The sequence below is a fragment of the Centruroides vittatus genome, unplaced genomic scaffold (assembly GCF_030686945.1).
Source record: "Centruroides vittatus isolate TY-2023 unplaced genomic scaffold, ASM3068694v2 contig_694, whole genome shotgun sequence".
Taxonomy (NCBI): Eukaryota; Metazoa; Arthropoda; class Arachnida; order Scorpiones; family Buthidae; genus Centruroides; species Centruroides vittatus.
This window is the reverse complement of record NW_027122438.1, coordinates 429834-455572: the sequence shown is the minus strand read 5'-3', so window position 1 is coordinate 455572 and position 25739 is coordinate 429834. Positions and strand designations below refer to the sequence as shown.

At 27.6% G+C, this 25739-nt stretch overlaps 2 protein-coding genes across 2 annotated transcripts in view; both read right to left on the bottom strand.

The window, feature by feature from the left end:
- The window catches only part of LOC136980343 (uncharacterized), a 36129-nt gene extending 25680 nt beyond the window's left edge, over positions 1–10449 (bottom strand). Inside the window, exon 1 of the mRNA XM_067276434.1 lies at positions 10184–10449. Coding sequence (XP_067132535.1) covers positions 10184–10274 — 91 coding nt within the window. The 5' untranslated portion in view covers positions 10275–10449. The remainder of the gene's footprint in view (positions 1–10183) is intronic.
- Positions 10450–12716: 2267 nt separating this feature from the next.
- Positions 12717–25386, bottom strand: LOC136980341 (proton channel OtopLc-like). Its single transcript, XM_067276433.1, has 7 exons — positions 25286–25386; positions 15686–15969; positions 15471–15597; positions 15133–15310; positions 14882–15039; positions 14256–14472; positions 12717–14181 (listed from the first exon to the last, which is right to left on the bottom strand). The coding sequence occupies exons 2-7, from the start codon at positions 15940–15942 to the stop codon at positions 13220–13222; spliced, it is 1899 nt and encodes a 632-aa protein (XP_067132534.1). The 5' UTR covers positions 15943–15969; positions 25286–25386; the 3' UTR covers positions 12717–13219.
- Between the last annotated feature and the right edge of the window lie 353 nt (positions 25387–25739).

Below are 25739 nucleotides of genomic sequence, written 5' to 3'. Positions count from 1 at the left end.
ACCCTCTAACTGCCCATGGTGCGAAAAGAGTTAAAAAGTAATAGTTATAGTTAATCCGGGTTTTCTGTTTCTAAGCTTTCCATCTCGACTTTCAACAATCTAACTGCGTTCTCAAGATTAACAAGGACAGACAACAGTGGGAATTTATAGATCTACAATTATTTCAAATTGCAGCCCAAAAAAGTCCGATTGATATCAACCTACCTCTATGGTGGATCTGGACTGGATTTGAACCAAAAAGCATCTGAATCATGTTTGTACGAATGGGACAGCGTCTCCATTCTTCACTTGTACTAAACCTATTGTAAATAAGGCCCGTCCGTCATGGGCGTATTTGAGATAAGTTTTGGTTTTATTCGTATATGGCAACGCGGCACATGAGCGATTTGTCGAGGGGAAAGAGAGGTCTTTTATGGGAAACTAGTTCCTATTTAGGTGTCACTAATGTGAAGAAAACCCAGAAAACTTTATTTTCGACTAATATACTAATTCAATTATGAATTAATGTAATAATATTTTTTGATAAAATCAGAAATTTATCAAATAATTGGCATTACAGAAATCTCAAATTAGTGGAAAATATAGTGTTATGCATATAAAACCTCCAATTTATTACTTTAAATTACTGAAAATAATTAAAAATGAACGTATTTAAGTTTAAGTAATCTCATTTTTAATAAATTTCATACGACAAAAGAATATATTAAACTTCTTATTTATTAATAAATAACGTTTTTATTTAAACACTAAAATTGAAGATCTTGGGACAAGAACATACATGTTAACTCAGTTAAACATTGTTGAATTTCTACAGACAGAGGTCAGATATAATTTCCAAACTCGTGATACATAACTTCTCATAGACTGGTCTATCAATGTAATATCGTTTACCCAGAAAAAAATTTGCAACTTTAGAGTTATTTTTTGATAAACTAGAAAAAATAAGTTAACATCTTCTTGTCCCAAGGTCTTCAATTAACAAATGGATATAAAGGAATTAAAATAATCTGAAGATTCGAATTTATAGAAAGTATATGACTTCCGTAAAGTAATTGATAAAATAGTATTATTAAATAATACTAATATTAGATAAAATTTTACATATTAATCATTAATGCTTACTTTATTAAAATGAATAATTTTTTAATAAATTCAAGAAAATTGATGCCTGTTTTATTAACATTTATTTTTATTAATAATATTCATATTAATAATTAAATAATCATTATTAATTTATTAGATAAAAGTGTCGTTATCAATTTTAAATTTCATTATTTTTTGCATAAGAGTTAAATTTTTAATTTATATAAACAAGATTTTAATTAATTTAATTTATAATTTTCCATAAAGTACTGGGATAAAAATATTTCTTCTATAACTAATTACTTGAGAATAATTTATTAATAAATAATTATTTTAAAACGTCAATAAATGCATCATATAATATTATTGGAGTTTATAAACGATTGACTTCTTAAGCTTTCGTGTGAATTCACCAATTCATAAAGACTTAAATCAATATTTTACGAAAGTAAAAAGCGATGATTAACGGACTCAAACAATATAAAAATATTTGAGACTAATCATAACCGGAAGCGTAAATGATTACGTTGCTTCCGGATTTATTTAACCCTCAGCCAACTCAGCCGGAAATCAAGTTATTTTCATACTAAAGTTTCTAAATTTATCATTGAAAAATCATCATTGGCATTTTAACCTCAATACTTTTTTAGCATATTAATTATCATCGTAATATTTTCATAATTTTATAAATAAGCGTTACATTACAACTTAACTTTAACTATAAATAAAAAACTTCATTAAGTATTTAAACTTTAATATCTTAGCTTCGTATTTCCAAAACGAAATTGCACGAAATTTGAAATTCGTTTGATGTTCATTTGACCAAATTTAATATTGAAAATGCTTGAACATAAAGTTTAAAGACGAATATTGAAATTAATTTTAGTTTGTTAATATGTAGGCCAACGCTACAAACATTAGCATTTATTATAAACTGGTAGCAATAAATGACCAATATAAAATGATTGATCAGAGCCTGTGACATCAAAATCGACAATTTAATACTGCAAAACAGACATTTTTATAAATGTATGATTTATTCCTTCCGTCAGAAAAGTGTTACGTCAATCTGACATCATCTTACGCTTCCTTGTTATAAAAAAAGGCATAAGAGTGACGTCATAATTCGACCCTACCACAAGAACAATGAGATCAAAATGACGTAAGAGTGCGCACTACTCTGACAAAATAAATGCATATTTTTATCTTCAAACTAACGAACTTCTATGAAAATATTCTTATCTTATCGTGTTTTATTACAAATATTATTTAATCAATTGAAATATAAATTATAAAAATATTATATATACTAAATTAATCATAAAAATTAATACTGACAATAATTAATAATCATTAATTACTAAAAAGTCTTCTCTTAATATCTAATTAAGTGTAAGAAAGTTTTATGATAATGATTTTTATTTTCAGAAAAATTATCTAATTTCATTGCATCACTTTGTTGACATTTTACCAGTGTTACAGGTACTGAACAGTGTCTGTTATTTTGCTAGCAAAGGATGAATATTTGCCAAAACCAACTTATTTCTGGTATATAAATTCAAGCACTTAAGTAATCTCGGTCAAAAGTAATTAAGATATAAAATAAATAAAAATTTGCATTTAAAATATATATAAATATAGTCGAACCTCCCAATAACAGACACGCAAGCATAAAAAATAACACTTCCGAACAACGGCCATTTTTTATGTTCCCGTCAGTGGCCGTTGTTTAGAGGTTTGACTACATTTAATCGATGTTAAAATTTCACACGCCATTTATATTACATTATGAACATTATTTATAAAATTAAAAATTAATATTTTTTATCAAATAAAAGCAAGGTTTTTAAATGTAGACTAATTATTCCAATGCATTTTTTTCGGCAATTAGTTTGTTTTAATTGTATTTTCAACAATATTTGAAATTTCTGGACATATCCACGTTAGTTTTTGCAAATTCTATTTAAAAGTTTAATTACTGTCTTTCTAAGAAATTATATTGATGAAAAATGCTTATTTTTATATTGTTTTTCAGCTAAAAAATAACAAGAATGTGTGAATAACGGACATAAACAAAATAACTTTAAAATAAAACGAAATAATAATAATATAAAACTAAATTTATTGAAAAAATAGCCAAATTTTAATAAATTAATTTACATCAGCTGAAAAGAAGCAAAAACGCCGTTTTCTAAGTTTGAATATTTAAAAGTTGTTGATTCGTTTGAGTGTTTGAGCAAGTTGATGTATTCAGTTTTATAATAATATGTATTAAAAATAATTATTTAATGATATGAACAATATAAAATAGTATGAAGTTTTCTAAACTTTATTTTATGATCATTTATGTATTAGAATTTAAACGGAAATATAATGCAATATGTTATAAAAACAACTATATTTTTATGTAACGATTTATAAATTTCATATTAATTTCGAATTTTAAATATTTCTATCTTTAAAAAATAAATTGAAAGCGATAATAAAGTATGGTAAAATATGTCATAAATCAGCTAATAACGTTTACATATTTTTAATTATTTTTTATTATTATTATTTATTTTACATAGCAAACAATGTTTAGTATCGGTAACAATTATAATATTCTGCAATAAATAAATAACAAAAAATTTTAAAAATTTTGAGAAGTTTAGGGAATATGTGAACGATCTGATTAGTGATTTGTGTTATTGTATTGTTATATAATGTTCCTTAATAGCGTAGGACTTTTTTTCTTTTCTTTTTTTTCTGTGTTTTGTAATTTTCGACTCTTACGTACTCGTACGACTGCCTTGTGTACATTAAGAGGGACTTTTAATGGTGGATTCGGCCAAGCCCACAATAAGAGCGGCAACCAGGGCCGGATTTACATAAGGGCATTTGGGGCCTGTGCCCAGGGCTCCCACAAAATAGGGGGCCCCACAAAACTAAAAAAAAATAATGTTTAAACATAATTTTTTTCTATTACCGCGACAGCCTAGTGTGGCCTAATCATGAGGGCAACAGGCAGAGAAAACCAAACCCGGGAAAAAACCTATGAAACATCGGAAAATTTCGGGAAAAAATTTCACACAGGTATTTTTCAGTTAAATTAAAATAATTAGTTTTACACAATAAAATATATGTATGTTTACAATAACCTTATTTTTAAATAAAATTTACAACTTCCTAGTTCAAATCTAATTGAAAGTACAGTATTTTGTGTAAATTTTTTAAATCATCAAATTTGCCTACTCTTAAAGGGACCCCCACCGAATTTGTGCCCAGGGCCCCTGGATTGGTAAATCCGGCTCTGGCGGCAACAGAGCTAGACGTATCCCTAAAAAATAATTACAGTTATTAAATGGGTTAATGTTACCTATGGTTCCAAGATGGCGGCTCGTCTCTGATTCCAGCAAATAGAAGACGGGAAACAGTGAGGACGCACGTTCAGTAACCTAACCTAACTTATTCTAATAAATTACCGTAATTATTACCAACAAAATTATTAGAATAGGTTAGGTTAAGTTAGAACGTGCGTCCCCACTGTTTCCTTGCTGGAATCACACGAGCCGCCATCTTAGAACCATAGGTAACATTAACCATTAAATGTAGTATTTAAAGTTTTTATCGATCATATTTTAAAGTTAAAAAATGACATTTCATTTGTTTTAACTTTATTAGATATAAAAGATAAAATAAATAATAGTGAAAATTTGTAATAATTTTGTCGCCAATTTAGATTATCTAATTATATAGTTGAAATCATTTACCAAAAATGTTAATGCGATATTTGGTCTTCGGTCGTTAGCGGTGTGTGATTTATCAGATGTACTACAGATGGATATGGTAGCGTGGGGAATTTACTTTATTTTGAAAATATTCCAAAAGTTCCGTCACTTGCCAAAAAGTTCGACCGAAATTAATTTAACTCTTGTACAAATTGCAACTGTTTGTATTTTTGAACTGGATTTATAAAAATCTTTAAATCTACTTAAAAAATAAAACAGAAAATCAAAGTTTATAATAGTCATTTTTCTATTTTTCAAACAGCAATTTCGTCATTCCTATGTAGGTCATTTCAGTTCATAACTCTTTTCAAGAGCAGGATTAAGAGAGAAAAAGCCCCTGTACTGTACTGTACTGTACATGGTCATTCATTTCATCTATATATATGTTACCGTTAAAGTATGAAATCCGTTATTTCATAGAATACCTAGTTATTCCATGGAATAACTGATCGTGTCCGTTAAAGTGTAAAACTGTCTTGTATTTCATGGTTTAACTAGTTATTTCATAGAATAACGATCTGCAGCCCGTTAAAGTGTAAAATAATCTATATCATATATCTCGCACGACAAATACATTTACCTTCCACCCCTTGACTGCAATGAATGTTTCTTCTCAACCTGATAATGAAAAAGTAGTTGAACAAACAGTATTAAATAATCCCATTACGAAAGTATGTGTTGTCTGTTTAAAAGAATGCAGTGAAGATATAGTTTGCTTCAAATGTATGGAGCCTGTCCATATATCATGTTCGGAAGATTATGTTTCAGAAGATGAAGTTGAGCAGAAAATCTGCAAATTGTGTTTTAATGAACTTAATGTTCAAAGAGAAAGAGAAAAGTCTAAAAAATGTTTAGAAATTCAAGCGAAAAAGATGAAATTAATGTCGGATAAATCTCATTCTGAAGCCTCTGTGGGGTTTACCGTCCGTATCCCAGTGCCTGAAGTTGACAGAGGAAAAGGTGATGCCAAATCTATTTTAGCTATCATCATAAAAATAACCGAAGAAGGATTTTTCCAATTGGGCACAAGAAACGGCCGCATAAAACAATTATATTCCCGATCCCAGTTCAGTGTCTGCGAACAAAAATTAATTAAAATCGAAGAAGTACCGGATGTAGAAATATCGCTCCGGTCGGTTGCTACAGCTCAAAGTTTAGGTACTGGTCAGGGATTTAAAAAATGTTCGTGTAAAACCCAGTGTGTCAACAAAAAATGTTTTTGTTTTAAAAATAATGTTCTTTGTAATTCCAAGTGTCATTTTAGTAATCCTTGTTGTAACAAATGATTTTATGGTACGTTTCCACAAATACCATTTATACGCTGCATAAATTAGATAAATTGCTTCTTTTTCATTTTAATTGTCTATCATTAGTTTAATTTCATTTTAGATAAATTGCTTATTTTACACTTTAACTGTCTCTCATTAGTTAATTTATAGAATACTTAGTTATTTCATAGAATAACTAGTTAAAGTCTCAAATTAATAACATATTACACACTTTAACGAACACGATCAGTTATTCCATGGAATAACTAGGTATTCTATGAAATAACTGCATTAAATACTTTAACGGTAACATATATATATATATAGTCTGCCATTTCGGAGATGCTTTCAATGTCTCTTTCACTTGCGTGTCGTATAGTTCCATGGTTAATCCAGTCCTAATCTTATCACTTTGAAGTTCGATTAGGCAAATTCTAAAGTTATGTCTAACCTATTTAAATTACAAGAAATATGATAAATAATTCTAGAAAATTATAACACAATAAAATAGTTATATTTTCTTTAACAGGAAAAAACAACCAAATTTTATTTAATGAATTTCTCCAGTCAATATTTTATAAACTATTCAACTTTATATTAATTATAAAACTAATCTAATATATAAAGAAGAAAGTTTGTTAGTTTGTTCTTTATACATTTCTACACGGTTCGAGCAAATGTAATGAAACTTTTCAGGATCGTCTTGTCATCCAGGAGGAGATCAAAGATTACTTTCGGTCGAATTAACTTCAAAAAACTTCATGCCCCGCTTCGTAAAACTTCAATCATACACAGTATTTTTCAAATAGTATTTCATAAAGTTTGAATTCTCTAATGTTATGCAGAAATTGTAGCAAATTAAAAAGAAAAATCATTTAATTTTCTGAAAAACTATAAAGAAAAAACGGAATAAACTATATTTCTTAATTTTTTTTTTTGTAGCATCATAAAATCAAATGGATAACAATCATTCAATATAAATCTGACCAACACATATTTGCGTTTTTGAAACAAGATCCGAATCCATAATTTGGCAGATAGAAAGGAATTTAATTAAATTTTGCCTTAAATTAATTAATTAAGGTTAATTAACCTTTAATTAAATTTTGCTTTTACTTAAATTAACATTTCGTTAATTTCTTTTTAAACTTATGTATGAAGAATAAATTAAAATTTATTCTTCATACATAAGTTTAAAATGAAAATGGATGTGGAAAACGCTAATAATTTTAAAATATTTTAAAGAACTTTTACTTATACAGAATTTTGTATTAAATTTAATTAGAATTTTAGTTAAAATTAAATTTAAAAAAAAAAAAAACTATTCTCTAAAACAGGGATGGGCAACCTGCGGCCCGCATTCATATATTTTGCGGCCCGCGACGCATAAAATGTGAATAAATGTATCAATTTCCCAGGTTAAGGAAGTATACAGCAAAAATTCAAACGTTATTTTTACAACTTATGTATGTGAATAGTTTTTACCGCAATGAATTTAGTAAAAATTAAAACAAGAAACTGGCTAACAGACACATCAAAACTAATTTAAAACTAGCAGTGACGAATATTTAACCAAATATTTCCAATATATTACGTTTACATCAGTTCCAGAAGCTAATTAAGTATACCTATGCTAATTTATAATTATATATGAATAAATAATTCTAATTTACCAACATTTTTTTTTCTCTTTCTGTTGTATGCGGCCCGCATCAGTTCAAAAAGTCTTAAAATGCGGCCCTTACATAGAAAAAGGTTGCCCATCCCTGCTCTAAAAGTTTTTTTCGGTTCATTGCCTGCAGCAGCATCGAATAAAGCAATTGGAAAATAAATATCAAAATTATAAGTAAATTTTTAAAATGTTTTAGCTGTATAATTCCTATATTATTTCTGAGTTAATGTATAGTCTCGAGTGTACCAAATTATATACATTGAAAGAACTGAATACAAAACCTGCTTTATCCGTACCACACCAGGAAACTTGTATGAAGTCCAAATGAGTTGGAAGAAAATAAACTAGAAAGAAATCTCTGGCAAATACAAGTTTAAATAAACTGACCAACTTTCATTAAATTAGTTTAATTTATGCAAAAACTATTTAAGTAAAATTTACTAAATATATTAAATTTTTTTAGTTATAAAATTAAACGAATCGTAATCAAATATACAAATTGGCTTACTCGTATATTTTAATTAACAAGATGTTTATTTTCAATGAAAATTTTCAAATGGCGACCTTTCGTTTTATTAAGAAATGTGACGAAGTCGAAGCGTATTTTAGTATTACGTAAATGTGCTTACGACGGCAATTCCTGTGGAAGTTTTCTTGAAAAGAAAACAAATACTCGTGGCTTCTTCACAAATTCGCTTAAAGTCTACTTGAAATTAAGTGTTTTATTTCTCTTTTGGCCGTTTTTCTACTAGAATAAACGATTTTTTACATAGTTTATCGTTCATAAAAATGATACCTTCCTTTTCAATATATTGCTTTGAATCATATTTAATATAGTTTTAATAAATCTATCCAATAAGATAAAAGTCTAAAAACTTAAATTATTATTATCGATCGTAGCTTTAACGTTTTTCTCCCCCCTTATTACTATTGTTAGAGTTGATATTATTCATTAGATCTTTCCATGCGTCATTACGACGTCAATACGATGACGCATAGATATAAAGTTTATCAACAGAAGGAAGGAGAGATGAGGAAGCTTGTTCCTTCGGCGGGACATTTTGCTTAGAAGTTTCAAGGACTGACGGTTACCGTGTCATTTAATAATGCATGGAGTGTTAAAAATAAAACGGGAGACGAATTTAGCAACGATTCAACAGTTGCCGTGTTAGCACAACCTTTGAAAATAACACGATTAAAATATTTCGGAAACTTTGTATTTTAATTGTGTATGATTTTATTAAATTATAAACAAAAATACTTGATTATATTTTAAATAATTTCTGTATATTTCTGTTGGTTAATTTAAAATTTTACTTATTTAAAAATTGCATCATGTATTTCTACTGTACAGTACATAAAGAACGTCGCTTATTATAGGCGAATAAAATTAATTTGAATATTTTTTTGAATAAATGATGATTTATTCATGAATTTTTTTAAACATTTCATAATGCAATTCGTAATTACATAATTTTTGCAATCAAAATTGTAATTGTTTTATTTGTAAATTCATAAAAGTAATATTGTAGTTAAGTAATTTAAGTACGTTTTTTTACGTTGCTAATAGACTTTAATGGGGTTGCAAAACCTTAAATAGCTTATTACGGCATTAATTTTTTTAAAAAGGATAAACGTACTCATGGTACAAATATTTAAACTTGATCTAGAAGAGAAAATTTTTGAATTTACTGCCTTTAGGGGCATTTGGCATCAAATGTTGCCATTTTAACTAGCCTTGTGTTAATAGGTTAAAAGCATCTCTCTGGATGTAAGAAACATTTGGAAATACGCCAAACAATTCAATACTGTGACGTAATTTGTGACATGTTGTGTCTGGTATTAACAATGTTCAGTGATCGGTAATGAAATCATCAATATAAAATATCGCTTAATAAATTACTTTTTATTGAGATCAGTTTTGAAATTACAACAATTAACTTAAATTCATGCAAACAGTTCTGAATTAAGAATCTAAAGTGGAAGAAGGGCAATAGAACTGCAACTATTCTTCCCTACAAAGCTAATTCATATATCTATAATATAACGTGGAAAATCTTTCAAAATATAAATTGTAAAAAAAAAAAAAAATGTTGAAAAATTGAAGTTTTTCTGTCAATTACCCATCATCAATCTTTGTCTGCGTGACTTCAGAAAAGACAAACCATTGTTAAAACTAACAATGAATTTCACCTGTGAAACAATGTTCAATTGAACAATTATCTCTCGATTATCTTTACACGAATCACTTCTACAATTGTTTACTGATTAAATCGTTCATCTAATTTAGTATGATTAATCAAATGTAAAAAGGGAAATTAATAAATTAAGAGTCTAATGTTAAAGGTTGGGACCATTCACTTTGACTCGACCTTGACCATACGACTCACCTTGTGCTGAATGGCCATGAAATCGAAGAATAAATAGAAATATAATAATAAGTCTGCGACTATCCAAAGATTTGATCCCAAAGAAGGCCATTGTGGATACCACCGTGGGGAAAGAAAGAAGTACTGAATATGTTTCCGAAATACACCTTACTCTCTACAGAAGCTATATAGGGGACAAGAGTACATCGATGGCATTAGTCGTTCCATGGTTTCCATCCCTCTTCATCACCCCTTCTCGCTCCGACAAGGATATTTGGATTTTCTATTTACCGCTACCTTCTAATTTATATTTAGTAAATGGGATGATCCTATAAGTGCCGTAAAATTGTTCCCTAACCCCTGTTGTAAAGAATGGATCCTCTTATTTCCGTTACGTCATGGTTAGCGAAGAGAAAAACCGAGCATATCTGTAAGGAGTGCATGCTCGAAATAAACCCAGAATCCAATACGATACCCGGCCATATAAGGGGAATAAGAAAGACATTGCACTGGCAGGCGATGCCAGAAATCAGATGTGTTGTCACCTTGACAGGCATTTCTACAGACAAGCCAGTTCAAAGTGTGGCAGTTCGCTGAAAGAACTAACACTTTCCGACTTAATTCAATTATCTTTACACTATGTAATATATACACTTTAAATATATACACCGCAGGTCAGTTTATTTAAAAAAAAACAATAATTATAATATTAAAATTGGGGAATATTCTTTTGTAAATTTACAAATTTAGTATGAAGTTTATGCTAATTTTTAAAACGTTATTCCTGATTTATTAATATTTAATATTAAAAACAATTAATAATATTTTAAAATTTTAAATTTTATATCTGTAATATGATTTTCATAAAGAGAAAATTTTATTTGTATTTAGTAAAATTAATGAAATGCATTATCATGAACAAAAAACATTTTTCTATTGGATTTTTTAATAATTATAACCATACTTAAGTTTTAATGTTGCTAGTAGGAAGTGAATATATTTATTTATTTATATTTATATATAAAAAAATTTTATTATATTACTTCAAAATATTTTTTAGTTGATTTGGCAGCGTTATGAGCATTCCTGTTTTTTATGTGTACTTTAAAACATTAAAAGATTTTTGAAAGAGATCTGCCAAAATCAACAAGCGATAAAGTTCATACGTAGTTTGTTTAGCGAGAATTATAAAATCATTTTTAGCACTTAAAATTTCGAAATACGATATCGGCCTGAAAACCTGTAACGTTTACAATGGAATACGTTAACATTAGTCGATGTAATAAATTTTAAAAATTATCTAAAAAAGATAATAAATAAATAAATAAATCGGTCATCGGAACTGCACTTGTTCTCATTTGTCCTTAAATCTGGTTAAAATTGGGTCCTCTTCCATTTGCAGAGGAAGTTGGTGCCATTCCAACTAACACTGTGTCATTAGCATACTAATGTGCCAAATGTATTATTTTGGCAGATAACGAATATCTTTGTTTCTCTGTTAAAATTCATATTAAAAGCATATATTCTGACTTAATTATAGTCACATTCTTACATTGATCACAAAGTAATTTCTATTTTTCTTTTTTTATTATTAAAAATTGTCAAAGAAAATTGAAATTCACGCTATAAAATTATTTTCGGTTGTTTCCGTGAAAATTTTTGAAGGTTATCCAGTGCATATGTAATAAAAGTAGTGCACGAAATTCAAATCATAATATAAATGACATAAAAAAGAAATTAATTCATTTAATTAAGTCGACAAATTTCTTCAATGAGATTTCATGTGTTTTGCGGTTTTAAGTGAGAAGAAGCAATAGTTTAGATATAGATTTGCCCTTAGAATTTAAAATTTAATCACTAAAAAATACCGAAAAGATATTAAATAATTGAAAAACAATAGGTAAATGCTACTTTGCAATAAGTACAAAGTTATACTTTGTCATTCTATTTTTAGCTTCAAGTGTTTCGGATCTAAATTTTTGTGTATTTCTCTATTTTGATTATTTAATTATACATTCGGGAATTTTATTATTTATCTTTTTTACTTGGGTCTTTGTTTTGTCGCGAGGGGGTGGATCACTTTCTGGTAACTTGCTGTGTTTTCTATAATTGATATAAAAGAAGAAAAAATGTATACGTTAGAAAAGAGTAAACGAGATTGAAATTTATTTTAAGTGTGCAGATTATACACGGGCCTAAAAATGCATAATTTTATTTAAAAATCTAGTTCAACTTTTATTATTTTGAAGCAAAATTTAACTAAATTATCCTGAAATTTTTATCGTAAATCTTATAATATAGATGAAAATTATTAAAACTATATTTTAAATAATATGAATTTTGTACGTATTGGATTGAAGAAGTTTATATATTTCTCTAGCAGATGGCGCTTTTGTGATAATCTTTGATTTTTTCATATTCCGCAGAAAATTACTATTGCCATCTGTTAGCAAAAATAGGAAACACTTCTAAAATAAATTTGATTTAATTTATTAAATTTTGTACTTTTGTATATATATATATTTTATATGTATATAAGTAAATAATGATATACTTCACAAACACAAACTCTTGTATTTTTACAATACAATAGCAAGGATAAAAATATTTATGTACAAAATCTAGATCCGATAAAGAATCATTCTGGAAGCATTTTTCTACTTTTTGGGAGTTGTTTTTAATCATTGAAATTCGCGAACAGTATTTATATTTATATTAGTTTTAATTTATAAACAGAAAACACTTAAAACATCAATTTGTCAAAAATGAAAGGCAGTGATATCAACTTGGTGTTTTGAAATATGTATCATATACTAAATATTTTTATGTAGCTAAAATATAAACATCTTAAAGTCTTGTGGGTCTCGCTTAAGAAAACCTTTAGTTTTTTTTTTAGCATTTCGTGATATCCCAAATGCTGGATTTGGGAAACTGCATTGTTCACAGTTACATTATTCGTATAAAAATGTTGCCTTTTTCCGAGGATCGGTTGGAGAAATATTCCCAAATCCCCGATTTCTTATTGTGGAGAAGTCTCCGACGTCAGTACATCCTTCTTTATCTACTAGAAGCGTAAGAATTCCTCCAAGTGTCCATCATAGTCGCAGAACACATAAACCTGTAACACATAACGATAGGAAGAATTCCACGTGACATGATTCCCCAAGGTATTGTTCCATAAAAACCAAGTTGTAACTGACCAGCTACTGGATTCTGAGCAGTAAATGATTCCATCAGCCACAGCACCAAGTTGCTGAAAATCAGGAAAGTTACGGTCTGTCGTCCCGGTTTCGATTTCTCGTGAGGACAACCTGGTCTGCAGCATTTCTTATTTAAGATATGCATAAAGAGAGCTTGAATGGAACAATGAAATATCATAACAGCTCCATCGACAAATACTACTAAATATTTAGTATTGTGAAGATGATTACTGCCCACGATCATCCCACACGCTCCAAATAAAAAGACAGCTGTCGTTCCCCATGATTGAATTGCCGAATGAAGATCCGGTTCTGGTATAGAACGCGGACACATTCTTCTTATCTGGCATAATCCTAAGAATACAGCTAAAATGGAAAGGCCCATAACTCCGCAATGAACAGAAGACACAACAAATAACGTGTCTAGATGCAATTTCTGATTGTTGGTCAGAACAAAAAATAGGATAAGAACTATTAGTCCAACTACGGTCACTAAAAGTCCTAAAAATAATCCTTTACTCGATCCTCTACAATCTACTTTTCGACCAGTGCAGTTTTGTTTGTTGACTACTTCTGAATCTGGGCTTATGCTTCTAGGGGTGCTGTTAATGTTATAATGAACGACAAAAGTAGACGATTGCCAGAGATGAAACATAACGGCACTGCAAACTAAACTGAATTGAAGAACAAATGGGAAAATGTAAGGCATGGCTTTCTCCCATATGGAACCAATTGTAGAGCTCTGAAGACAATATCTATAGTAAAGGACTTGTTCGATTTTCTCGTCTTCTTGAGGATCCCACCAGCATTTCTTCGACACTGTAAAATATCAAGATTGAAATTAACCAATATTATATTTTTATGAATCATTTCATAATTGCCTAATTCTTTACCATATACTTTGTGTTGCATATTAGAATTCATAACATGAATAGTCGCATTGAAGTCTTCAGGAATTTTTGGATTTGTGGCATTTTGAACCACGTGGCTGTGTTCTAACCATTCTTTAGCCGTTTCCCATAAAAATAAGCGAATCCAAACAGCCAGATTAGCAGCTTGCAGATGCATTAGGCCGATATTTCGAAACCAACCGAGAGATTTGAGAACTCTCTAAAAAAATCAGTAATAATTTTAAAAAATAGTTAAGAAATTAACTACGATAATTAACAAGCAAAACTTAGAATTTCACAGTGGGGGCATGAATTACATTGGAGTTTAACCAGACCGCATTAATTGACCTAGAAGGCGAAATGACTCGTCTAATTATGAAATAGAGAGTAATGAAGATGCTGGGCAAATGTTACGCGATAGAGGAAGTAAATTGATATGGCTATCTTGCAGTTCTAAATTAGTTATTTCCTTCTAGAAAGAAATACAGTCTCATAATAACAAGAAAAACAGGGAAGATGAGTAATTTTTGTCTCTAAACAATGTGTTTCAGAATAGTATAATTAAATGTTATACCATTTAAAAAAATATACGTATATTAAAAAAAATATAGAGAAAGCTTCTTGCTTACCGGAATATTCATAAAAAGAAAATGCATTTGTAGAAATGTAAATATTCCTAATAAAATCGGCTGTGCTAAATTTAGTTCATCCAAGCATAACTCTTCTACGGGTGTAAAATAAGTTCCTATTTCTAATCCTATCCATGTTAACATTCCGAGTCCCAGCACTGAAATTTAAAAAAATAATAATAATAACCATTCAAAGACAAATTACAATTAAAAAGGTATTTTAAAACTAAGTTAAATTACAATTACAGCACCTAATATTCCAACTCGGAGATAAATACTAATATCCTTTAATAATACTCCAGATTTCTTCTTTAAATCTCCAGATTCGATATCATCATTGAGAGTGGGACATTTAGAAAATGCTACACAAATATAAGTCGTCAAAAAGCATACTACACTTCCACCGATAAGGTAGGAAAAAAGAAATCCCTAGAATTTGTAAATTTATAAAGATTAAAAATGGTAAATGTATAGAAAAAATTCTTTTTACAGATTGCGAGTCGAGGAAATTAGATACATCAAGTTACGCTTCATCAAGTAAAAAGAATAACAGAATTTATGTTTTGCAAGACTTTTTACAGGAACTTACATTATAATAGAGAAGAGGAATAGGATTGTCCAGAATCTCTGTAATTACTATGATTCCAGCTGTTACGATTAATATTCGAGCGTATAAACCGCTTAATACACGAATTGTACCGGTCTTCTCCTTCGATCTAAACATAAAACAAAATGGTTTTGCACTGTTTATTTTTAGTACATTAAGGAAGAATTTAAAACATTACAAAATATTATGTGTATGACCTTTCTTTCTTGCTTCTGTTCGATTTTTGAGAAGCGCTTCGTTCTGGTTCAGCAGCTTCGTCGGAACTTGAATTATCTATGGATGAGATGGGATGTGGTAGACTACTCTTAGAACCAGTCATAGATGTTGCAATGGGAGGAGGTGTCGGAGGAAGTTCATCCAAAGACGCTAATGACGGCGTGATGATTTCCGGTGTGTGATGGATGCCCAACAATTTCACATTGTTATTAGTCGTTTCGTTGTTCATCGAGTCCATTTGTAATCGGTAATCGCAACCTGTTAACTAAATTAAATAAACTGTAAAATCCACGTAAAAGCAATCAATTTAAATTTACAAAATTGGACGAGAAAAATATAGAAAAGAACGTGGCTAATAATTAAGTTAGATAACGAAAGATATATTATCTGTAAGTAGAATTTAACTAACATACTGTATTTAATTTGTGTGAAGAGAACGTCTAATAGCATTAAAGATGAAATTCATAAACTGTTTAATAATTATTTGGTTCCGTTTCATCATCGAAAGCAATTGAATGAAAAGAAAATCCAATTATCATCGTTAAATACGATGATTGAAATTACTCCTACAGTTCTTAGCATTCAAATTATATTCGAAGTGATTTGAATAAGGATATCCTCTTTATTTTATTCTGTCAACGTAACTACTCGTTTAATGTCTCTGTAAGAACTTTCATAAACTCCTGCAGTCATTTCTTTAAAAGCTCACCTGTCGCGCATCGCTTTAGATCGCTCAATCAATGACAACTGTAAATTCTACCTAAAGGAAATATTTGAAAAGAATGACGAATGATCAATCTTTCAGAAGATTAATAATTCAATAGCTTCATACCTTTGATTCTATCTAAACTAAAATCTACGGGGGAAAGAATTATGATTTACTTCGTTAAAACTACAGTCGAATTAACTGGGTCAATAAGTTTCTAATACGTGCTTTATCCAGATAATGAAACTGGCCGAGGAATAAAACAGCGAGAGACAAATGAGTTAATTCAAACTACGAGAGTTCGTTGAGTGAGCGACGGTCACAAACAAGATTTTAACGAATATATCAACAAGCTAAAGATACGATCGTAAGAGGGCAAAAGAGCGTGGAAAAGTCGTAAAAGCGCAGACCACCGGCTGATGTTTATGACATTTACTTCTGCTACTTTCGTTATTATCGTTATCGATAATACGTTATCTCCCGTCACAATTTTTTCTCCTATAAAATCGATTGTTTTTGATTATATAATTAGAAATTTGTATTTCAGATAGGTAAATAAAGCTCATTTATTCAAATTATAATACATTCTAGTATAGATATTAAGTACATTTAAAGTGGTTTAGGTTCGTGCACGGAATGATCATCTATACTTTGCTCCAAAACGTTAATGGCGTTCGCATTTACTTTAGTCTGGCCTGTAATTCTCCGGTGATATTGGTTTTGGTCCATTTCACTTCATCTACCGAAAACATTTTAGTATTTCCTACGACTTTTTTCAGTAAATGGATTATTAATTTAAACAAAGAGACATTCACGTGTTAAAAGCGGCTTGAAAAGTTTATGAATATAAAATAGGATACGTTATAAATCATAATCTGATCGTTATTACAACATTATTTTGTATATACTACAAGTAAAACGATATTTATCATACATAACATCTCATTTCGTGCGCCATCTTCCTAAATTTTATTTATTTATTATTCCTTTAGATAAGCTAATTCTAATCTATTAGATATTATATTTTAAATCTCGAAATAAATATCACACGTTTAAAATAATTTACGGTTTTATATCACATATTATTTTAAATCTATTTATTTATTTATGTAATAAAAATATAGTAAATTTATAAATTTAATTAGCTTTTAATTTTATATTATTTTCCATGTTTATATTATTAATAAACAAAATAAATTAATCTGTATTCTGAAACGTAGACAAATTTAAGTTTATTCGTGACATTAAATAAATAAAATTATATAAAGTTTAAAATAAATTTGTATCGACTTTTTAAAATTATTTGATCTACATTATATTGGAAACATTGGCGCTTTGTTTTTCAGCTATTACTGTGAAAATAACACTAAAAATAGTCATAGAAAACAGATCATCGCCTTTATTTTAATCTAAATTTATTTATTTTAATGCATTGTATTTTTCCGTGTTTATAATGATACGAATAAACCAGTGAGAATTTCTTTAAATTTTTTAAAAATTTAACTAATTTTATACTTACAATTGACCATGTGTGTTATTCACAACGAAATTACACTGAATAAGAGTTGTGCTCAATCTAGACTTTTCATCAATATTATAGAAATTATATTATTTATCAATTTTCAAAATGTAACAGGAAATTGCTGTTTCCGCAACATCTATATATATTTTTAATCTTGGTTATTTTATTATTGATAAATTCTACTATAATATATTACAATTATTCTTAAAAATGTTTCATGTGTGAGAAATTGTAAACAATATATTTATCTGAAATATTATATCCCAATCTGATCTATTTAATTATCTAACTTTTTCAACTATTTATATAAAAAAATAACTACAGGAGGAATCATATATTTAATAATGCATAACCTAGTATCAGAAGCTGTTTAAACACTAGTGACACGAAAAATATTGTAAAAAAATTTAAATTTTAACTTCTCAATGAATTACATATGTTGTGACTTAGCAAATATTAGGTCGCCACATGTTAAAGATTATTATTTATGATAAGAATTATATACATCACGCTAACAAGTAATGATATTTATAAACGTATGATAGCTTAAACAGAATAATGTTCAATGATTATTTTCTTACTTAGAAGAGAAAAATAAAAATGATTACACTAGAAAATGCAATTATTTCTTGTAAGTTTAGCATTAAAGTGATTTGTTTCGTTTCTTCTTAATTAACATTAAAAACATAACCATCTTTACAAATTTTCTAATATTTTTCTACCAGAGAAGACTGTTATTAAGTTAAAGTAATAATTTTATGTTTATATTAAGTTCACTACGATCATATTCAGATTTTATAAAAATTTATTTTGATAGGAAAAACAATAATAAACTATTTCATCTCTTATACAAAATGGCTTAACTGTTTACTGTTTTTAGATAAAATATTGACTTAAAACTAAACAGACTGAAATTAAGTTGATTTATTAAAAAGGGAGGAAGTGCATTTACTCTGAAAGTAAAACAGTCGGAGAAAGATCATTTATAAAAAAGAAAATTATATATAAACTAAGATTAGTATATACTATTATTATAATATATATATATATATATATACAGTATAACATATAAATGTTTAATTGAATTTTTATTTTTTAGTTTTTCCTATAAAGATAAATAAGTTTGGAAATAAATTTATCTTGTCATTTTACTTATAAAATGATAAATTAATTATTAAAAACAGTAAAAGTTCGTAATATAAAATGTTTACTTACTTAAAAAAAAGACATTTTTACAGGATATTTTCTATAAATAAAGTTTTTGTCATACTTTATTCTCTTATCTATTTAAGCTATAGGACATACAGTTTATTTCAATTTAGTTGATGAATATAGATGAGGTAATATATATTACAGTTTAAAAAATTAGGAGTTTAAGATAAATATTCTATTTCCCATTTCCTTACACTTAATTATATTTTTCTTTTTTTAAAATGGGAGTTACAAGAGTACGAATTAAAAGTGAAACGTTGGCCGATTTTCCATAGGAAGCACGCTATTGAATATTTATATAAGCATTAAAACTTAAATTCCCGTAAAGTCTCTAGATAATAAAGTAGAATTTTTAAATATTTAATATTTTAATGCAATAATTATTTTCAAATTAGTAAATTAATTTCTTTTTTTATTATTAAAAATTAATTTTAAAATGTCATGAGAAGAAAGGATAGAAGAACCTAATTCCCAGCAATCCAGTACATAAATCTCGATTTTCATTTATAATTAGTTCAAGGACGTATTTAAGTCTAATAAACCGTCTTTGTCTGAATATTTAAACTACGCTGATATAATTTAAGTGACCGAATCTACGATATTTTGTTTCAAATGTTCCTAAACATTCTATCAGCTCATGCATTTGTACTAATTCTAAGCTAAACCTGTACATAAACTTATGTAGATTTAATCACGTATTTTTAATTTAAATTCATTAAGATAATAAAATAATTATTCATATAAATGGTATGGAGAAATTAGTCTATAATTAAAAAATAAAATATTGAAAAACAATATTTAATACAATTAAAATAATGGAATTAAATTTAATTGTTTATCGCATAATTATTTAATAACTTTTAAATAAATAAATCATTATCTGAGTGATGGTTCGATGGTCAAAGAGGTAAAAACACCATCCTGTTGCTTTGGAATTCCAGATTAGAGAATGGGCAAATTCAAATTTTCGTGGGGAGGTTGACTCGAATAGATTAGACCCATCTATTATTACGCGGCTGACTTCCCATTATGAATCGGATAAAACCATGGTAATCATGCAAAAAAAAAACACTTCTCGGTGCCTACAGGGCAACAGGGTTTAAAAAGAATTTGCATTACTTAAGCTATTTTTTAGAATTTCGAAAAGGTTAGCTCGTATACTCTTCTTATGCACAACAGAATACAGAATACAGCCAAATATAATATAAATATAACATACAGACTGCAGAATACACACGTATTCTGTTTTGGCTGCTATCTTCGTAATTAATTATGTATTAAATTGAAAGCTTGCAACTGTCTTGAAATCATTAAAAGTATGTACTAAACATTTATTCACGTGATAATTAAATACTTCATAATTTCATGTTACATAATTTAATTCCATTAAATATAACGGAAATATGAGTAATAATTCATTAACTACTAAAAAATGATAAACATCTCGCTGAAAGAAACTTATATAACAGGTAAAAATTCTCATATTAGATCTTCTGTGTAATCTCTAAAGACATCTACAAGGTAGTCACTTCCATTTTAAGACAGCAAATTGGGGCATATATATAAAATCTAGAACTCTAAAAGCATTACCTGGTTTGAAGGATTGTGATTAAATATTTATTTACAAATTATGCCTTACGGCAATGACTTTGAACCGCACAGAAATTACAATCCTTCATCATTCCAATAGCGTGTTTCACCGTGTTAAAGAACTTTCATACAAAATAAGGAAGACATTTATAGCATTTAAGAAGAATTTTTATATTCCATATTATTTAAAACGTCTCACAAATTTATAAAGTGTGCATTTATTTATATGAATTTTGTTTCTTCTCAAATAAGCATTGAAGCAAAAAGGTTTCGGATTGAGAACTCAACAAATTGCAAACCTTCAAACACTTGCTACAAGAAATTTATTATATTATATCATATTATAATTTATTATTAGAAAAAGCTAATGTTTCCGCATTTTTTGGTGGTAAATATCGTCATCAAATGGTTATTTTATTAATGCGTTACCTTTAAATGTAAGAAGCATTACGCACTTTATATCTAAAACGCGATAGAATTTTTATTTTATACCCTTTTATTTAATCTTCGTATCCATAAAGAATTAAACTAAGTTAAAATACGCTGGTTACCAATTGATATTTAAGTTTTAATATAAAATAAAATTTCAATTAAAGCGTTCAATAATGGTTTTTATTAACGAAATATATGAAAAATAATAACGAAAGAAAACAATACAGAATATACAATTTAATTACGATTTTATTTATAAATTTAGTTGACTGAAAGTAAATCTAAACATTTATTAATTAAAAGTCAATATTTTTAACATAGAAAAGTCAATATTTGCATTATCTTTCGGGAACTTCTCCCATTATAAATGTAATTTTGGAAAATATTTTAAGAAATATTCCATTTTGTAAATTTAGCATGGCCAACGTTTTAAACAAAATTATATTTTTAAGTCACAGAATCAATCGTTTTTTCTTCTATTATGTTAAATACTAACAGAAAATTTTTCTGTTAATTCGAAGTTTAATTTATGATTTAATTTACTTCATTAAATTTTTGTTTACGAAAAAAAAACTAATATAAAAATCCAAAATAATTTTTATATCTTGATAAGAATAAAGGCCAATAATATTGATCGAAATGCGGTCGAGTAATCACAATAATTGCGTTTGTTACTATTGACTTCCTTACTTTTTCATCAATTCTCTAAACATAATTCTTTTAAAAAGTTAACGTATGTGTGTTAAAATTATTAATAATCACAAATAAGTTTTTATAACATGACGATCAATTTACCATTATTTGGCTGTGCTATCAAATAAAATAATTATTATATTTTCGTTTGCCCACATGTTTGTATTTCTGTTGAATCAGCTGTTTTTGTGGGGTTCAGTTTTGCTTACGAAATATAGGACAGTGGGTATTTGATACAGTTTTTGTATAGCGCGCATTTAATTAAATTTGATGATGCCGTTCTTTTAATTAACTGTTAGATTTTTTAAAAGTTTTTTATATATTTTAAACATATTCCTATTTAAATAACATAAACATATTTTGAATTATTTCCAATTTCTAGATTAAATGATTTCTAATTTAAACTATTATTGTTAATTATTAAGTTAAAAATATTATAATTCCTACTCCACACATTGGTTTAACTGTAACAATATGTATAGTTTAACATTGTTATAATTTGTTCTATAAATAAATGTTATCTGTTCTATTTTTAAACCAAGCCAATTAAAATTATTGAGCAGAATTGTATATTATTATTACGATAAGTTTTTAAATTAAAAAATGTTTTAAACTTCTATTTGAATCTATTTTTAATCATGTATTTAGCGGAAAAAATTTGATGCTTATATCCTTTGCAGTGTTAGTTTTAAAACTGTATTAAAATATAAACTCAATTATTTTTTATTATGTAATAGACTATAAATTAAATGAATTTTCTTATAAATTTCAATACATTAAACAGTAAATATTATAACTGGCAGCTAGACTAAAATCTTGAGTCACGTTAATAAATTTTATATTAAAATAATTATGGGGGTATCATTAGAAATGGATTTAAAGGAAGTTAATAAAAATTGATTTACAATAATTCTTAGCAGATTCACATTTGCAGAATCGATTATAAAATGGATGCAATTCTATTTAATGAACTGCACGTGGCCTATAAATTATCTTTATAGTTTTTTTCTAAAGTGTAGGTCAAATGAAGTTCATTAGATACTGTCGAATTAGCAAGTTTATCGAAGAAAATAAATGACCGTCTGTTATCTGGCTTAATTCTTTTATGTAATAAGAAGAATATATGACAGAAAATTTAGTTAGAAAATATAAAGATAAAAAGCCAGCGTAATCTTTGACAAAGTTGTCAACAATAGCAAAGAAACAGCATAACTTAACCTTGAAAATTTTTGAATGAGTTCAAAGTAATAAAGAGGCTGTGAAAGTAATTTCACAGGAGGCGAATAGTGAGAGAATGTGTACAGAGTATATATATAATCTTTGAAAAATAATCATTTATTATAAAGAGATATTTTTAAATTTATCGATAATAATCTATTTACATGTTTTTAAATAAAGATTTAAAGTCCTAAATTAACGTATAAAAAAAAAAACATTGTTTCTACATATACTGTATATATATATAAGCTAAACACACTGTATACTTCATTTTTTACTCAAAATTTCATATTTATAAGTTAATTTAGAACTTTAAATCTTTATTTTAAAAAAATCTAAATACATTATTATAGATAAATTAATAAAAAGATATCTTCATAATAAATTATTTATAACAATGACTACAACTAAAAATAACTAAATAGTTTTTATTATGTTTGGTTTAGCTCATCAAACTTATTCAAAACAACTCTACGTTAATCATTAGCTTGATTCCAGTAGCTGAAATTCATGTTTTGACATCTTCAGGATCAAATTTGCTTTTCTACCTACTTACATCGAAAGAACTTAAGTTCAGAGAACACCTGCCATAAGATCGTCTTACGTTATAATCAAGTCAACATGTGTCTATTTAAATAGCGTGCATGGGAACAGCTGGATTGATCTAGGTTTTATTATTGTTATTTTTTACCAGTCTAGACGCGAAGGAAATTAAGACAACCTCTAATTAGTTAAATTTAAAATTTAAATTAAAATTTAAACTCGAACATTATTTAAATTTGAGTTAATATTTGAAAAAAAGCGCTTCGTATTTAGTTTCAAGTTAAATAAACGGTTATCAAATATCAGATTTCTGTCTATAATAAAAGTTTAAAAGATAAATAAGTAAATATATTCATAAAATGTATATAATCACTTATAATTGGGCTATACCTTAATTAATCACTGGAATAAAATTATATATTTCCTGTAATGAATATTAAATCTCGTAATAAACCTCTATCTATCAATAAATTTTCAACTTCAAATTCGAAAGGACTGCATTTCGAAACCGGAAATAATGCTTTAATAGTCAATAATTATAATAATTTATTGACATTTCATGGAACATCGTCGATATTCCTACACATAAATAGCGATGAGTTCACACATAGAACTCGACCGAACCTTTTACTATCCAATGACGATCTCACAGTTACTTAATAGAGGTCCAATTAAAGCACAATTACCGCTTCCCGCTGCAGAGGAGCTGAGAAGGACAACGAGAAACTGTGTTGATATCGTCAATAAATGCTACAAATGGCAGTCAGCTGATACATAGTTAACATTCTTTTTTTTTATTTTTAAATATAAGCGAAAAATAATTGTTAATAAATTGATGCTAAAATTAATTATTCCTTCCTCAGAGTAACGATCAATTATTATCGCTTTATGTGAAGATAATATCGGCATGCGCAGACGATATGTTTTGAAAATGCAACTTGTCTGTTCTGGGAATTCTATCCCCGTGTTTCTCCGAAGATCAACGTTCTAATTTTGTAGAAAACCACAAGAAAATCACCGAAATATCTCTTTTACAAGTGGAAATTCTTTCTTTGCAAGACGACCGCATTAATTCGAATAAGAAATAAAAACTTCACAATATTGTTTCACAATTGACCTACGTCGATGCTACATTTGTAAGGAAAATGTTCACAAAGGAAAATATATATATATATATATATATATATATATATATATATATAAAACGACAATCAGAAGAATGTTATTTTAAACCGCGATTTAAATTTAAGTATTAAAAAAATAATAATAAAAAATTGAAGCGTTAACAATTCCTATTCATTCACAGAAATTGTCTTGACACATCCACAACTAGATAATGAATGCGGTAGTTTTTATGAAAGATGGACTATATATATATATATATATTTCGACATTCAGCGTATCGTTTACAATAACATCTGGCTATTTTTTTTTTTTTGTTTCTTTTTTTTTAATTTTGTTAAAGCTTAATCGTAAATTATATATGTTTAATCTTCTTTTATTTTGTTGTTTACTAATAAAAATGTATACTTATAAATGACATTTTCTGAAATAAAATCATATCAAATTTATCTATGAAATGAAAGATTTAAAATAAAAACAATAGATCATATAGTAATCAAGCAGGATGTAGAATAAGTATTAATATAATATAATTTCACCCACCTATAAATCTTAATAAGCTCCGACATCAGCCTGGCAATCCTCAGAAATGACCACAAGCAACTGAGTTCTGTCAATCAACGAGCGTCTGCTGAAGAAATCATTGGCCTCCTTTTCGCTTATGATGTCACATCCTCCTCCATTGACCAATCATCATCCGTCAGACTGCGATGTCACCACACTTTTGATAACCAGAAAGAAAATTTTAATCGCGAACATTTACGATATATAAATGCTTAAATAATTTATTTAAAAGTTTTTAACTTATTAAAAAATATTATAATCGATTCATTATTTAACTTAATTAATAAATTGTTAGAATGATTAAAGTGTTATTCCATTGTTAGAAAGATTTATGGATATTGACAAGTTTTTGTTTCGAGAAAGATAGATTCGAACTATTCCAATATGTCTTTCTCGTGCAACAGAGCTGTCAACGTTCCTACAGTTAGTCGTC

Bases quoted from the DNA above. Each gene is read 5' to 3' on its own strand.
- LOC136980341 (XM_067276433.1), bottom strand. From the start codon at position 15,942: ATGGACTCGATGAACAACGAAACGACTAATAACAATGTGAAATTGTTG. The intron at 15,040-15,132 runs GTGCTGTAATTG...TTTAAATTTCAG, and splicing joins TCTCCGAGTTGGAATATTAG to TGCTGGGACTCGGAATGTTA. The intron at 14,473-14,881 runs GTAAGCAAGAAG...TGATTTTTTTAG, and splicing joins TTCTTTTTATGAATATTCCG to AGAGTTCTCAAATCTCTCGG.